The sequence below is a fragment of the Hydra viridissima genome, unplaced genomic scaffold, assembly GCF_058129835.1.
Source record: "Hydra viridissima isolate aposymbiotic clone 2 unplaced genomic scaffold, HvirCarnegie_v1 scaffold_11, whole genome shotgun sequence".
Taxonomy (NCBI): Eukaryota; Metazoa; Cnidaria; class Hydrozoa; order Anthoathecata; family Hydridae; genus Hydra; species Hydra viridissima.
Window position 1 is genome coordinate 6,254,673 of NW_028324310.1, and position 16,753 is coordinate 6,271,425.

The window sequence follows — 16,753 nt, forward strand, 5'->3', positions numbered from 1 at the left end:
TTTTCTTTTTTACAATTTTCAGCCAATAACTTCTCTTGGTACTCTAGTTCACATGGGTCAGGTTTTTATAGAGAAAGAGGATCTAGCTCGCAGAGAAAGATATTTTTGTCTATTTATGAATGATTTTGTTGTAGTTTCAGTTGGTATAGAATTAGTGGGGTATTGTTTTGAGGTAAGAGTTGCTAATTTTTGTTGTTTTTTTTTTCTAACTACTTAATTGGGAATTAAATGTTATCTGCAACGTGTTAATTTTACTTAGATATAGGTCTAGTTTAATCCTGAAAGGCAAATACTTAGTACCAGGTGAAAAGCTTTGTCCACAATGCAGATATAAATTAGCATCAGGTGAAGAATCAAAAGTAAACAAGATGAGGATTGAAGATGATATACAGAAAGAATTTATGCTAGAGTCTACAAAATAATTGCTTAATAGTACTTTGTGTGAAGATTCATCAGTACAGCAGGGTTCTTGATATGCTTTAAAGCATAACAAGCATTTCAAGGAGCTTCAAAATGTCAAAGTACTGGCAAGAGGAGCCTCTCAAAAGATTCCTATCAGTAAGTTTGATGCAGATATCTACTTGCCCTATAAGAAGCTTAACAACAACCTTAAAATAGTAAAGGAGAGATTAAAAAGACCACTTACTATAGCAGAAAAGGTTCTCTACAGTCATCTGGATGACCCCAAAAATCCAATAAAAGTTCATTCAGTCAAATCCTCTAAAAAACCTTCACTTGGGAAGAAAAATTTAAACAAGTTGAAGAAGCAGTTACTAGGAAAATTGCAAATGTTCTGAAGTTCCAAAGGGGATTCAAACCAAAGCTGACAATCTGGACTATCTTGTTGATTGCCTGAAAGAAAAACTTAACATTTATAACAGATGGTAGCAACTTCAATTCTCAACCCCAAAATCTTGGTCTGTTAGAAAGCAGTAAATGAGTTTTCATTTTCCATTAATGAAATTCAGAAGGCAAAGTTGTTACATGAGCAAAAAGACATCATACCATACCCTGATGTGGTTGTTAAGCGACATAAAATCAGCCAGGATATTTTAGAACTTGTAAAACTTTTTTACTGTGCTGATGAGTATTCAAGGCAAATGCCTTGTCAGAACATTAACATTGGAAAAAATAAACACAGCTCTTAAAATTTCATTTTGTGTAATCTGAAGGAACTCACAAAACTCACAAAATAAAATGGAGTTGCCTTTAAATAAATTAAAGTTTTAAATAAATTAAAGTACCAGACTACAAAATCGGATTTTCCAAACTTTGTAGTTTTTGGCCAAAATGGTGCATCCTTACTGGTCCAAAAGGTGCATATTATCTGTGTGTATGTACAATACACCAAAATCTGAAATTGATGGTGAGTGCTGTAGGCCATAAAATGTTAAAGCGTGTACACGAAATAAATGTGAAAGAATAAGCATGTCATTTTTTTTCAGCGGTTGTATTAAAATCTTTTTAATTGTTTTGTATTTTGTTTACAACGTTGTGGTTACAAAAAAATATGTTAGTTTTTGGATTTAACTTGAAATTAGTTTTAAAAATGACAAAAGAAGAAGACGTAAGAGAAAAAATTATGCACAAATATTTACAAAATCCTAATAGTAGCTACAATTCGATAGCAAAATCGTTGCAAATACATCCATACACCCTTAGTCGTGTTATTCAACGTTTTTCTCAAACAAAATCTGGTGGTGGAAGAAAGGAAGGTTTTAAAGATATAAAACTAGTTAAAAAACTGGTTAACAGTTTTAAGAATAACCCAAGCCTTTCACTCAGGGAACGCGCAAAAATATATGGAGTTTCTCATAGTTTTGTTGCAAAAGTTAGAAATAAACATGGTTTTCATTCTTTCAAAGCACAAAAAGTGCCCAACTGTTCTGAAACCCAACAAAAAAGTGCAAGAACATGCGGCAGAAAGTTGTATGACAATTGTATTTCTAAAAATTTCTGTTTTATTGAAGATGATGAAACTTATATCAAGTTTGATCATCAACAAATTCCTGGTGCTGTTTATTATATTGCCAAATATAGAGGAAAAGCAGATAAGAAATTTAAATACACAAAACATGACAAGTTCGCTAAAAAAGCTTTGATTTGGCAAGCTATTTGCAGTTGTGGCAAAAAATCAGCACCTTATATTTCTCAGTCCACACTTTCTGGTCAAATATATGTTAAAGAATGTTTACAAAAATGCCTTTTACCTCTCATTAAATCACACAATAACAGACCTGTGTTCTGGCCTGATTTAGCATCAATTCATTATTGTAGACTAGCTATGGAATGGTATAAAAAGAATGATGTGAAATTTGTGCCTAAAACAGAAAATCCTCAAAACTGCCCAGAATTGAGAGTTATTGAAAAGTACTGGGCTATTATTAAAAGAAAAATGAAAAAAACAAAAAAGCTTTACAGAAACATTAAAGATATTAAAATATCATTTAAAAAAGCATCAAGTAGTTTTGATTCTTATTCTGTGCGCAAGCTTCTGGGTACCACTAAAGCAAAAGCTCGAAATTTTATTAGATTCCCACAGGAATAATTAATTTTTTTTTTTAATGTTTGATCTTCTTATATTATTGTATTAAAATTATTACTTGGTTCGAAATAAAAATTGAGGAGTATTTTTTTTTAGTTGTTTCTCTACTTTCACATTTATTTCGTGTACACGCTTTATACCATGAAATCATTGAAATGATTGTCATCTATTACATGAAAGAGAAATTGGAGGCATCTTCTTTTTGCATAATCTCAGGTGATTTAAACCATGATGTTGGATTTATCCATGAAGTTATACATTGAAAAATTGATTATATCAAAACTAATCTTTGTCCCATAATCACAAAAATTCATTATTTTTATGATGGCTGCTCAGAACAGTTTAAAAACTGCAAACATTTTTATAATTTATGTCACCATGCTGAAGATTTTTCTGTTAGTTTTATCTGGAATTTCTCTGCAACAAACCATGAAAAATCGCCATGTGATGGTATTGGTGGCACAGTAAAAAGGCTTGCTGCCACTACTAATTTGTAGAGTCCAACCGCAGGTCAAATACTGTCTGCTGAAACATTGTTTGAATGCTTTCAAAAGTCAATCAGTGGGATCAAGTTTGTATATGTCGCTGCTGAAGAAATGAAACTAGCATGAAAGAAACTTCCCCATAGATTTTCAATAGCAACCACTATTACTGGGACAAGAAGTTTCCATGAATATGTGCATATTGATGGAAATTCATCTACTTCATCTACTTCAATCATAAAGATGAAATGGTTATCTAAGGATGATGATTTTGTTCTAACATTTGATTTCCTCAATAATGATAAAAAAAAATTATATAGTTCAGATTGATAACGTTACAATATCAAAATACCTATTGTGCAAATATGATGAAAATTGATAAGAGAATATTGATTTCATGGTAAAGCTCATGCATCCCCATTTTTCCTGATATATTAATTATGTTTTCAAAATGTAAATTTTAAAAAAGCGTAGAAACTTGTTTTGACCATTTTAAAGTTAAAAAATGATGATCAAAAATTTGAATTGGGTTATTTTCTCTTTATCTTTGGATTCACTACCCTCAAAAACGTTCAAATAACAATTTTCAGCCAATATCTTTCACTATAACTTAAATTATTCAGGAAAAGGTACCACTAAAATATCCATAATGGAGAGCACGGGCCCAAAAAAATGGCATTTTTCAGTCTAATGTCCAAAATAGCATATCATTATAATATTCAAAATACCAAAGCTGTCTTTTATACTAAGATGGTTTAAAATCTCTTCTTTTATCTAAATGAATTAGTGAAAGTGTATCCCATGGTAAAAAAAACAGAAAATTTGTCTTCACCATTTTAAAACCAAAAAATGACTGTCAAAAAATGTTATTTGTGTATTTTCTCTATGTATTTGGATTGAACACCCTCAAAAATGGTTAGCTACTGATTTTCACCTGTTTTCTTCCACTAGAACTTGAATTATTTTAAAAAGGTGATGCTATAAAATCCATCATGGCAGCGTGAACAAAAAACATTGCATTTTAGGCTAAATTTCAAAACATATTTTTTGAAGAATTTGGAGTTGGGAGCTCAAATTTTGCATTTTGTCAAGTTTCATTGATAGGTACCACAGGTTAAAATTTAATGGGAATCTGAGAGGGTGGGTGGAATGACTGTTCTACTTTTACATGGAATTACCTAATGGTGAGAACTCTTAGATGTTTATGTGATTTTTTCTTTTTCTTTTTTTAGGAGCGCCATTCAGTAGCTGCTATCAGTGCAAGAAACATTGAAGATACAGACAAGTTCTTTAATGGCTTTGAGCTAATAGGTTAGCAGTAGAAAAGGCTGTTTTTTATTTTTCTTAGCTGTTAAGTTTTAGGTAAGTTCTACTTAACTAAATTTGTTGTAAAAAAGAATTTCACCTAAAATCTAACTATTGTCTTATTTTATATAAATATATATTTAAAATTTTCATATATTTTCTTACTTCTTATTTATAAAAATTTAGTATTGAATAAAAAATGGCGTGTTATGACAAGTTCTCCTCGTGAAAAAGATGTCTGGATGCATGCATTAAAAAAAGTTTTAAAAGATCGTTGTGATCTACTAATTCACCCAGAAACTCTTAAACCAGCAGCTCCAAGTCTTGAGAGAAGTGATAGCAAAAGATCTGAGGTTAAGTCTTTACCACTCAGTGATGAAGGTATGGAAATTGATGAGAAACCAATTTTGAGAAGTTACAGTACAGGTGCAGCAGTCGGATCTTACAAAATTTCAGATGCAGTTGTTACCACTACTTCTACAATTGAAATAAGCAAAGTAAACCAGAATTTTTATTCTTAACTTGAAAGCAAAATATATTTTAGTTATGATTTTTTAAATAAAAAAAGAAATTATTTTCTTTAATATTTTATTTGTATACTGATAATTTGTTTAAATATAAGTTGTATCAATATATGAATTTAAGAGTTTTCTAGATGCAAGCTTTTTAACATTATTTATTTAAGACCAGTTCAAATGCAGTTTCAATTTTAAAAGTATCTGCTAGGCAGCCTGTCAAGAAAGAGTGGAGTTTTACAAGGCTGCGTCCAACACCTCCATACCAGCAAAACTCACAAAATAAAATGGAGGTGCTTTTAAATTAAAGTTTTTTTTTTTTTTTTTTTTTTTTTTTTTTGTCTTTTAATATTCCTAAAATTATTAATTTTCACTTTCACTAATAAAAAAAAAATTGTATGAAGCTTTTTTGATTGCCTCTGAGTTTAGGAAAGTTAATATATTTATATTTGCAAAAATTCTTTTTACTTTTTTATTCTTGCTAAAATTCTTTTTACTTTTTTTTTTTTTAGGATCCTAGCAACAGTCCTTTATCTATCAGGCGTATTGTTTCTTCCAAAAAAATGGTTGGCGGTCGAGGCGTGTTTTGTTTTGTTATATCCATGTAGATGTTATAGCCCTAGTTTTCAAAAGATTTTTTTTAAATACTTCTTTTTGTTATAAAATGATGGATAGTATTACATGTTCTGGATCAAATTAAGCAATTATGTTCTATTTTTAATGAATTTTGTTAAGCTGAAAAAAAGCATCTGGGTTAGAACAGAAAAAATTAAAACAAATGTGGGGATTTTTGTTTTTAAACTCATAAACATTTTATTTTATGCTAATACAAATATAATATTTTTGTTAGCTAGAAAGTTACACTTTCTTATCTGAGCTAGATTGTATTTAAGTTAAAATTCTGTTAAATTTTTATTAGGCTCCAGAGAAGATTTGTTGGATTCTGTAACAAGAAAGCAGTCAACACCAGCAGGTAAGTTTATATTTATAAACTAGTTAAACTAATCTTATCAATTACTTTGCTATCTTGTGGCTGTCATGAATATAGATCTAGGATAAAACAGTAATTTTCATTTCTTTAAAAAAAAATTTTTATCTTTTTTTAAAAAAAAATTTTTTTGTGGTCTTCATATATATTTTTTTCTAACTTTTTCTAACTAAAAGATTCTCTATTAGGTTATAGCTTTTAAATTTTGTAATTGTAATAGAAGTTAGTTTGTTTTAATTGCAAAAAGTGCTGTAATTTGATAAAAGCAAATTATTTAAAAAGTTCATTGTAAAAAAAAGAATAAGATTCAATCGCTTAAAAATGCATTTTGCCACTGTTTTTGTCAATTTTTCTGCTATCGAAAAATGTAAAAACAAATTTTTCTTGGAAAACTTTTTTTTTTTTTTTTAGTATAAAAAATAAAATAGTGATTAAGTTTTCCTGGTTTGTATTCATTTCTTAAGAATTCTATTTTACAGTTGTGGGCACTGCTTCAGTTCTTAAAAATAAACTTTTAAGCCTTCAAAGATTTTTTCTTTCGTTATACCTTGTGAAGTCAAATGTTACAAGAATTAACTGTAAATTATTGTTGTTGTTTTTTTTTGTGCAATATGCTTTTGTAATTAGGTATAAAAAGCATCCAAAACCAGTCAGTTCAGCTGAAGAATGTTCTATATGGTTACATAGTTTCAATTGAATAATTTACTAGACCCAAGGTTTTTTCTAGAGATTGAACTGACTGATGTTTATTTTACTATTTTTATAAAATTAATATCTTTGACAATATTCTTATTGTTGTAAACTTCTGAATTTCTGAAAAAAGATTGCACTTTTCAAATTGCAACATAGATTTAAAGAGTTGTATTAAAAAACATGCAAAGTTTAGATATTTGTTTTTATAGGGTTCAGGAAAACCATAAACTGTTATTTTGATTTATAAATTTTAAAAAATTAGAATAAGAACTTTTTTGTGTTTTTTTTGTTTTGTTTTGTTTTGATTTTTAAATAAAAAATTTATAAATCAATTGCAAAATATTTTCAGTCCTCCAGGTATATTGTGATTTCTTACAATGAAAACCTCCTGGCAAATTGTGACACATATACTCTACTCTTTTTTTTTTTGAGCTTACCCACCTCAAGAAGTAAAAAGTTTTCTTTTTTCCCTTACACTGTTTAATTAAACAGAGATTCAAAAAAAGTCTAAAGATAGAGTTTAGTTAAATGTAGGAAATTAGAAGTGATGCATTGGCTTTCAATAAATAATTTAATTATATTTAGTTATATTTTATTTATATCTTTATATTTAATATAAATGTTTAATTTAATATTATTTATAACTAATAAAATAATTAATTAGATAATTAACTAGTAAAATAATTTTATTAAATTGTGTTTATAAAATAATTTTATTTAATTGTGTTTATGGTATTTAATTTAATTATATTTGATATAATATCTGGCTAAGTAACATATGAAAAAAATTATATCTGGTCCATCATTAATCTTAGAGGTTCAAATCAAATTTGATAATGTTATACTGTATTTAAATTTTGAAAAATTATAACGAAGTAACATTTGTTCATAATTTTAGTGTTACTGACAGCTCCAACCAAAGCTCTTGAGGAAGATATGATGATATTGAGTGTAATAGAAGCTTATTGTTTTAGTGCAAGACAACGTCAAAATGTGACATGTTAGATTTTTTTATAGTTTGTTATTTTTTCTTATATTCCTCTAAATATTTTCTCTTGAAAAGCTTTATTCAGAGATTTTTATATTGAACTTATTATTACTTCTTACTAGTATTCTAGTCAGCATTTGTTTAAAAAAAAAAATCTATATTTAGCTCCTTTATTCATTTATTTAATATAAAAGCTTACATTATACATTAAACCTCTTTTTTTTTTTTTTTTTTTTTTTTTTTTTTTTTTTTTTTTGTGAACTGGAATTAGATTTTTTTTAAAGGTAGTCCTGAAAGTCCGTATTTACCACCTGATGTTCCTCCTCACTTCAGTTTTAAACCAATTACACCCCCGAGAACAAACTACCCAATGAAACAAAAATATCTTAAAAAGTCTAAGAAGAAACCAAAAGAAATGTAAGTATTTTACTGATTGCATTGTTAACGGTACTGATAGATGAATTATTTATTTTAAATTCTAGTATTTGTAATTTGTTGCACTTTTGTATTCTTATTTGTAAAAATACAGAGATAGCAACTCAGAATTATCTGGATTGAAAGAGCAAGTCCAAAATCTTCACAAGGTATCTTTGTTAGCAGTGTATACATTATTCACCAAAACTAAGGGAACACATTGAAATTTTTAAAAAGATTTTAGTACGCTACAGATTTTTGTTTTAAATACAAAAAAAAATATTGGTTTAGATTAAATGTAGCATAAGCATCTATTCTATGTAAGATAAATATATATTGACACAGCAATATAACAAAAAAATTACAGAAAGAAAGAATGTCTAGATCTCCAAGCACATGTCCTTGTCATGTTGTGTCAGTCTTTGGGGAACCCAAATCTCCAACTTGAGAACCTTTCTCATTTAATAAACATAGTGCAGCACTGATCTATGAGATCATCGGAGTGTGGAGGCTATAACGTGGCTACTGAGTCTTAGATCCTCTTCAACTATTAGGTTGGTGCAAAAGAAAATTCTTTTTTTTTTTCAGTACTATTTATTAAATATAGTTAAAATTAAGAAGTCATTTGTCATCAAAATAATTTCCTTGGCTATCTATGACCTTTTGCCATTTTGTGACCAACTGACGAATTCCATCTCTAAAGAAAGACTGGGGCTTTGCTTCGAAATAGGCATCTAAGCTGATTTTGTAAATCTTGATTTTCTTTGAATGATTTATCCCATAAAAAAATGTTCCATTGAACGGAACAAATGGTAATCTGATGGTGCCATGTCTGGTGAATACGCAGGATGCGACAAGACTTCCCAGCCTAGTTCTAAAATAGTTTCCTTGGTTCTCATAGTAACATGGGGCCATGTTGCTATGAGAACCAAGCCAAACCAAAGGTCCGGACCAGGTCGTTTCCATGACCTGGTTCGGACCTTTTTTCTAAGATTTTTTCATTCAAACGTCTCAATTGTTGCGAGTAGCGTACAGCATTAAGAGTTTGCTTCGGTTTCAGCAGTTCATAGAATATTAAATATTTCATATCCCACCATACGCTAAGCATTACCTTTTTTCGATGAATATCGGGTTTAGGTGAGGCAGATGCTGATTGACTAGGACTCAACTACTGTTTTTTGTTGGAAGGATTGTCATAATAAACCCACTTTTAATCACCCGTTACAATTTTCCACAAAAAGTCCTTTTTTTTGTACTTAGCCATATGAGAAATACAGGTGCTCAAACGTTGCATTTTGTTGTTTTCAATCAAGTCATGTGGGACCCATTTTCCGACCTTTTGAATCTTTCCTATGTCGTTTAATCGTCTTAAAACAGTCGAATGATTAACTCCAAGTTGCTCTGCTAATTCTCGAGTCGATTGCCGTGGGTCTTCTTCGAGCAATTCCTCTAAATTGTCTGTTTCCAGTTCCTGTGGTCTTCCTGAACGTTCTTTGTCTTCAAGATCAAAATCTCCGCTGCGAAACTTAACAAACCACTTCTGGCAAATGCGAACATTTAGAGCATCCACACCGTAAACAGAACAAATCGCTTCTGTCGCTTTTGTTGCATTTTTACCCTGCCGAAATTCGTACAACATGCAATTTCTAAAATGTATTTTTTCTATGGACATTTTCTAAAAAAGAATTACATATACAAAATGTTATTAAAAAATTAGAATTTATAATTTAAAACGTGCAAATAAGATTGTTCTTTCAACTAATATATATATTGTTTGCTTTTGCATTACGCATGTGCATCATATTTGACTTTGAAATAATGCGAATTTTCTTTTGCACCAACCTAATAGTTAACGCACCGCCTTAGAATAACCTTCAGTTGGATGACAGACTCTGGATGATCCTTAAGTTAGAAGTCATTGGAACGAAAATGAAAACTAAAATTAAAATTGAAACTAAATTTGGCAAGTACGTTTGGTAATACTGCCTTGGTCTGGGTCTTGGCATATTCTATGTTCGGCCTTATTGCTGGAATGACCGAGCTGGAACTCATACAAGAAGTAGTGTCTAATATGAGATTTTTAAACTGACATATTTTAAGTGAATCACCTCGCTTATATAATTGTGTAGAAATTTCTAGAAAATAATGTACCGTTGCTGCATTTAAACAGAATGCTAAAACATTCTAGAAAATCATTGAACTTCCCATGTTCTAATGAGATCCATTTGGCGCAAACTTCCTCTCCAACCCAATATTTTTCTTTCCAACCCAATAATCTGGCAGACGGATTCTTTTCCACGAACCTACTAATTTTACGATCAACATGAGGAGTACAGTTTCAACAGTTCCTATGGCTTCATATTTATTAACTAATCGACTATATTCTCTACATAATCCACTTGTGTTGTTCCAGGATTATAAAACATCAATGATGTTCTGTTTAAAAACACTCTTATTTTTATTACGTGCCGTTCTGTTGTCTTTCAGCTATAGTTTTACTGTAAGTTTCTACTAAACAACATTTATAGTTTTACTAGAAAAGTAATAAAACTATTATGTATTTACTTAATTAAAACCCAGATCCGAAATGAACAATTTACGATTAAATTGCAGAGCTGTTTATCAAGCGTTGTCAAGATAAAAGTTCCCTTTGTTTTGAGCTGCTACTATTTCAATACGGTTTTGTATCATACACAAAACAGTTAAAAGAGAGTCATACAAGTGAGAAAGAAGAAAGATCATTCCACATTTATTTGCAAATGATATATCTAATAAAGGTTTTTAAGGTTAAACTGTTTTACTATTATTTTAAACATTTTTGTTTCTTGGAGGAAAAAAATTATTTTATAGTTCCTCTAATTTTGGAGGACAGTGTATGTAACCTTGGTTTATAAAACAAAAAATATGGTACTTTTAAAAAAGATTTAGTTTTAAAAAGTACCATGAAATAAGAACCGATGTAGATAACGTAACTTTTTATTAAATGAAAAATTAATCTCAGATAAATCCTACATCTAAATACCATATTAAAAAAATTCTAATACAAATTTTTTTGAAACAAGGAAAATAAAGAACCAATATATGATGTTAAATTACTTCTTTGTTTTCCTTGTTTCGAGAAATTTGAAATGCTTTTAAGTTTATTTCATCATAGCAAACCTTGTATCTTCGAGAAAATTTAGAAGAAGAACGAAAATCGCGTGAGAATTTCGAAAAATATATAAAAAGGATACTCAAACGAATAGCTCCAGACATCGACTTATCTGAAGAAAAAGCACCGCAAAAAGTTACACCTTTGTAGATTACGAATTTTATTCTTATGATAATTTTTCTTTTGAGTTAATATTGATTTGTTTGCATAGCTTCTGCTTCAAGTTGAATTTTATTTATCCATTGAGTAAGCTAAGGAAATGTTAATGTTACTAAATATGCTGTATGAATTATAATTTTTTAAATGAATTGTTACTTTTTATTGTTTTATAAGCATTATATGTATGATATTATTTTCTACTTTTTTAAATGAAAAAGTTTGGATATATGATGCGTTTTAATGTTTTACTGGGATTGTATGTGGAGTAAGAGAAATTGAAGAAATGTTAATTGTTTTTTTGTTTCTTTGTTAAAATTCTGTACAAAATTTGGTTAGAATGATCTCCTAGATCGTGACAGACAAATATAATTTATGACATTTTTATTTTTTATGCTCTTTGTTCGAAATATTAAGTTAGGACAAAGGTATAATACTATTGAAAATAACGAATACCCTTAAGAAACACCTGCAAAAAAATTTTTTTTTTTGAATTAGGAAAATGTGGTAGAGAAAATATAATTTTAGGGTCGCGACGTTTGTCTCCAATGTACATGTTCTCATCCAATGTATGTTATATATCTTGTTATTTTAATAGAATTTTTTTATTTTGCTATTCTTGCTTTTAGTTTCTGAGTTCCGAAAACAAGCAGTTTTTTTGTCTATCCCAGCCAGGGGAAAAAATAGCAGCCAACTTTAGCTGAATAATGTCATTTCTCTTTACTAACCATGAAAGTTTTATACTAGAAAAATCGCGTTTTTATATTCACTGTCTATCACGGTATTTTTATTTCATTGTGAAAAAAGATTACTGCAAAGTCTGTTTTAACTTGTTAATTATAACTAGTAGCTATGAGATACAGCTAGTAGCTTTGGTACCCTCTTTCCCCCCCCCCTCCCCCCATAAGTTATCTTGCTCCATCCCTAACTAGTAAATTAACCAAGTATTTCGTTTTTTGTATAGGTCATCTAACACTGGCTGTGAATTTCTTATTAATCTAAATCTAACTCAGCATCTCCACCCTCCATTTATCTACAAGTACGCCTAATATCGCAAATCTGTTAAATGGTATCCAGGAGGTTAAGGTGTGAGGTGCACCGCACATTAAAATGCTATTCGCATTTTTTATTCGTTTGCATGATTTACTTACAAAGATATTCAAGCCTAAAGATTTGGTAGAGACCGCCGATTCGTTACTGTTTATCGGTTTGCGGATTGTGCACCGAATTATCTATGCTAAACGGTTCAAACTACTTACGGATTGATTTGATCCGAAAATAATTTATCGGAAAATAATTCGTTAAAATTTTTTCGGATTATTTTTTCGGATTGCAATCCGATTCGATACTTTCGGATCGGATTGCAATTCGAAAAATTTTTTTCGATTTGGAATCCGAACCGATATTATTTTTACGGATTTATACGGATTCAGAATAAAAAAAGCTTTCGAATTAAAATTCATTTTTATTTATTTATAATATTCAAATATACAATGAAACGAAATGATTTCCTTGTTAAGAAATAAAAAAAAGTCAAAATCACACTGAAAGTTAATCATTTTCCAAATTCATTTCCTGGCCACACAATATCTTGAATTTTACTGAGTTGCTTAGTGTTTTCTTTCATATATACCAACATCTCAACCTTTGAGATTGAAAGATTGGTTCTTCTAGAGCTGTATATATTCCCTGCTGTTGAGAAAACTCTTTCAGATGTTGATGATGCAGCAGGTATACAGAGGTTTTTTCTGGCCAGCCTTGACATTATTGGGTAAATATACTGGTTTTGTTTCCAGAATTCCAGTACATTTGTATTTGCTGGAACTGGTTTTGAATTCAAATACCCCTCAATTTCAGTAGAAATGGCTTTCTTGGTGCTTGTTTCACCTCCAGGATTAATGTAACCTGCACCAAACACTTTCTTCCTCAGTTGTTCAGTGAAATCAAAGTCGTCATCATCTTCATCATCCAACATTGAAGGGGAAGGAGTGCTTTGGCTAGCCAAAATTTCTTTTTTTGACAGTTCTTCCATAGCTTTTTTTACTGCAGTTTTGACTACTTCAAATTTTTCCCCCTCATCCACAAAGCACATGCCCTTGCTGTTAGGATCTAAAAAATGAGCTATAGAGAATTCAATATTCATCAACTCCCCTTCGAATCTTTTGTTTAAATCTTCATTGAAGTAGTGAGCAAGCTCTGATGACACCTCGGTTTTTGGCTTGATCATCTCCCTTGCTAATCTTCCTCTGATGTTGTATAGGCAATTAATAACGGAACAGATGCTAACATTCTTTTCACTGCTGCATTTCTCAGAGAATTCTGAAAAGCCTCTCAGAAGCCGGATGACAGATTGAATAGATTCCACTTCATCATCTGTTGGTAAAAAATCTGTCAACTTACAACCTCCAGAAACAGTAGGGTTCGGATTCTTTAAAGAATGCATCGCCGGAAGAAGATCCACCACAGACTCCATTTGATGGAGGTCAGAGTTCCATCTTGTGGGGCATCTCTGTACTAACTTCGTTCTGGAGTTTTTTAAGGCTTTGGCAGCATTAACTAAAGTCATAGCTTTTTGAGAGGACTGGTTGAAGTGACCTACTAATTTTGTTATTTTGTGGTTGAGAATTGACCATTTTGGATATCTTTTATCATCGACAGCACCACTGATAACTAGATTTAGACGGTGGTCGACACACCAAATTGCACTTTGAACCCCAATTGATTTCCTAACACCTGCTTAGACATTAGCTGCACCGTCGACTGTTATCCAGGTTTTGACTCAAAATCAAGTTCCAGTTTGTTGATAGATTCATTGATCTTCTTGGCAATATTGTCGGCAGTATGTTGTTCGGGGAAGTAGGACATTTCTACCAAGAAGCGCTTTAATTGGAACTTTGAATCTATATAGTGGAGTGTAAGGCTCATGAAAGACAAACTGGTGTGATCAGTGGTCCACACGTCGGATGTAAAGGCCACTCCATCAAGATTTGACTTGTCTGAATTGAAAATGTTTTTTACTTGTTCCTTGATGAATTTAAAAAGGAGAGGAATGTATTTTGTAGATATATTCTTTGCTGTAATGGCTCTGAATTGACCGTTGGTTGCAGTTCTCATCATCCGGGTGAATGCGTCAGTTTCTACAATAGAAAATGGTTGAGTGTCCTCAATCACCCATTTAGTAATGTCAACAACAGTTCTTATTTGATTGATGTCAGTAACTTCCCATTCAGGTTTGGTAGCCTGTTTTCTGCCTTGCAGTGTCTGTGTGTTGGAAGTGCCACAAGTTCCACTTGGTCCAGGCTGTGGCGATAATGGTGTATCTTTTTGTGTCTGTGGACATCTCCTCTTTTTTCCTCTTTCTTGTGTTTGTTCAAAATCTGAGTCTTCAGAGGCAAGCTCATCAAAAATGTCTGGTATTGTTGATTTTTGCTTATCTTTCCTTTCTAATTGTTTATATAAATTCAAGTGGACTCTTTTCAAATGGTTCCTTAAAGGACTTGTGGTGCTTTTATTGATTAAGTATATTTTGCCACAGGCCTTGCATTTTGCTTTGTTTTCCTCCACATTGTTGAAGAATTCCCAAATATTAGAAAGCTTAGGCATCTGAAAAGAAAAAAAAAGTGATATGAAAAAAAAAAAAAGAAACGAATCGGATTGAGTTTGCCAAATCGGATCGGACGAATATTTCGGATTATTTATTGAATTTAAAATCCACAAAAACGGATCAGATTGTTAATAAGGATTACTTTTCGGATTAAAAATTCGAAAACACGGATCAAATCACATTTTCGATTTACTGACTTTTTATTGAAATATTTGGCTCAATATTTCCTTAATATTTGCCTTAATAAAACGTGATAGTTTTTGATGCATACAAACAGTTTCCGAAAAAGAACTAATTATTTATTAAGTTATTTGAAAATTTTCCTTAATATTCGTCTTAACAATAAATGATATTTTAGAGGCATGCATAAAGTTTTCAATAAAAGAACTAATTATTTGCCTTAATTATTGAAATGAGCGTAACAATTTTTCAAACTAGTTTTTATCTCTATTTCTATTTTTATTTCTGTTAATATTTAAGTAGAAGAAATATTACAATATAAATTTTATCGGACCAATCCACTAATTGAAGCAATCCGCAAAGCGAAATAATTCGCAAAGGAATTCGATCCACAAAAAAAAAAAAAAAAAAAACCGCAAAAATTCAGTTTGAAATATTCTTAACTTTTAAATCAAATTAATATAATAATGGCTTACCGTAATAAATGTAGGTGAAGAATAGTAGACTTGATCTGTTGAACGAATTGTTGTATGTTAAGATTTCCAAATAGAACTGATTGAAAATAAAAAAGAAATCCACTATTTATAGGACGCGCACATAATAAAAACGTAATTTTTTTGGACCACACCATTTAATGGTGACGCGAACGGAACGCGATTCGTATAATTCGCTAAACGAATTAAAGTTAAATTGATTTGTAAAAATTTTTCGGATTGATAATCCGAACAGCGAAGTGAATCCGCAAAAAAAAAATTCGCTAGTGGTTCGTAAATTAGTTTTCGGATTATTAATCCGAAAAATTTTTACGAACTGACTATTTTAATCCGCAAAATAAGTCGGATTGGCTTTTTGCGGATTTTACGAACCGAATCGGCGGTGCCTAAGATTTGGGCAGTTTTGCGGCAATAACAGAAGTTTTGTTATTGTAATAATGTTTCCATTATTGTTCAGGAAAACACATGTTGTTTTAATTAAGAAAAAATATTATTTAGAGTTTAGTTAAACATTTGGTAAATTCGTATATTTTATAACATTAAGGTTCATAAATGACCAATATAAGTAATAATAATCTTGCATTAGCAAGTTTGCTTGGAAACCATGTAAATTTTATTGCGTCATATTATTTGTTAACTTTAGTATTGTGTTAACTAGGGAACGTCATCAAATCCCGTTCGGCCGCCGATCGGGTAATTTTAAAAAAAAATTTTCAAGCCCCAAACCCGTTTGGGTATTGGTCCGTTAGATACCCATAGCCCGAACACCTAAAACAATGACCGAACGGGTTAACGGGTAAAGACAGTTAAGAAATAGAAACCGTTAAATTAATGGGTTAAGCTCGGGCGTCTCGAAACTATTTTTGTTACGAGACATTACGATACGAGATCTCGAAATGACACTGAGTTTCGAGAATAGTTTCGATCGAGATCATGGTTTTCACAAGTTTTGAGAATTTGTTTCCAGAGGTTACGAAAAGTAACGAGATTCTCGATTGGGAATCGGCCACAAAATTTCCCTTCTAGAAACATGACAATATTATGAGAATAACGAGAAATCTGACCAAGAACTTGGCAATTTCTATGTCTCCTCGTAGCTGCTCTTTGTCCTGAGGCTTGTACTTCATGTATGCATCAATGTTTTTGGCTTCCTCATTTGTTGATGGTCCTACCAACTTCTTCTTTTTAATGCCTCAATCCAAGACTTTAGTTGTATATCCTCCTTGCTCTTGCTCGTA

At 30.8% G+C, this 16,753-nt stretch overlaps 1 protein-coding gene and 1 long non-coding RNA gene across 9 annotated transcripts in view; both read left to right on the forward strand.

Moving 5' to 3' along the window:
• The window catches only part of LOC145191236 (rho guanine nucleotide exchange factor 7-like), a 30,148-nt gene extending 18,618 nt beyond the window's left edge, over positions 1 to 11,530 (forward strand). For 4 of the 8 annotated variants that reach the window (XM_090066916.1, XM_090066920.1, XM_090066919.1 and 1 more), the window contains 10 exons: positions 23 to 172; positions 4,260 to 4,338; positions 4,519 to 4,829; positions 5,018 to 5,140; positions 5,360 to 5,426; positions 5,767 to 5,820; positions 7,427 to 7,528; positions 7,801 to 7,933; positions 8,046 to 8,100; positions 11,085 to 11,530. In XM_090066916.1, coding sequence (XP_089923042.1) covers positions 23 to 172; positions 4,260 to 4,338; positions 4,519 to 4,829; positions 5,018 to 5,140; positions 5,360 to 5,426; positions 5,767 to 5,820; positions 7,427 to 7,528; positions 7,801 to 7,933; positions 8,046 to 8,100; positions 11,085 to 11,231 — 1,221 coding nt within the window. In that variant the 3' untranslated portion in view covers positions 11,232 to 11,530. Of the gene's footprint in view, positions 1 to 22; positions 173 to 4,259; positions 4,339 to 4,518; positions 4,830 to 5,017; positions 5,141 to 5,359; positions 5,452 to 5,766; positions 5,821 to 7,426; positions 7,529 to 7,800; positions 7,934 to 8,045; positions 8,101 to 10,510; positions 10,877 to 11,084 lie in introns of those variants that run through there. The other 4 variants (XR_016445036.1, XR_016445037.1, XM_090066917.1 and 1 more) reach the window with 3 other exon arrangements.
• A 203-nt stretch (positions 11,531 to 11,733) lies between these two features.
• LOC149881917 (uncharacterized) lies at positions 11,734 to 12,686 on the forward strand. Its single transcript, XR_016445039.1, has 2 exons — positions 11,734 to 11,806; positions 12,202 to 12,686. It is a non-coding gene; the product is annotated as an uncharacterized LOC149881917 (long non-coding RNA).
• Positions 12,687 to 16,753: the final 4,067 nt, after the last annotated feature.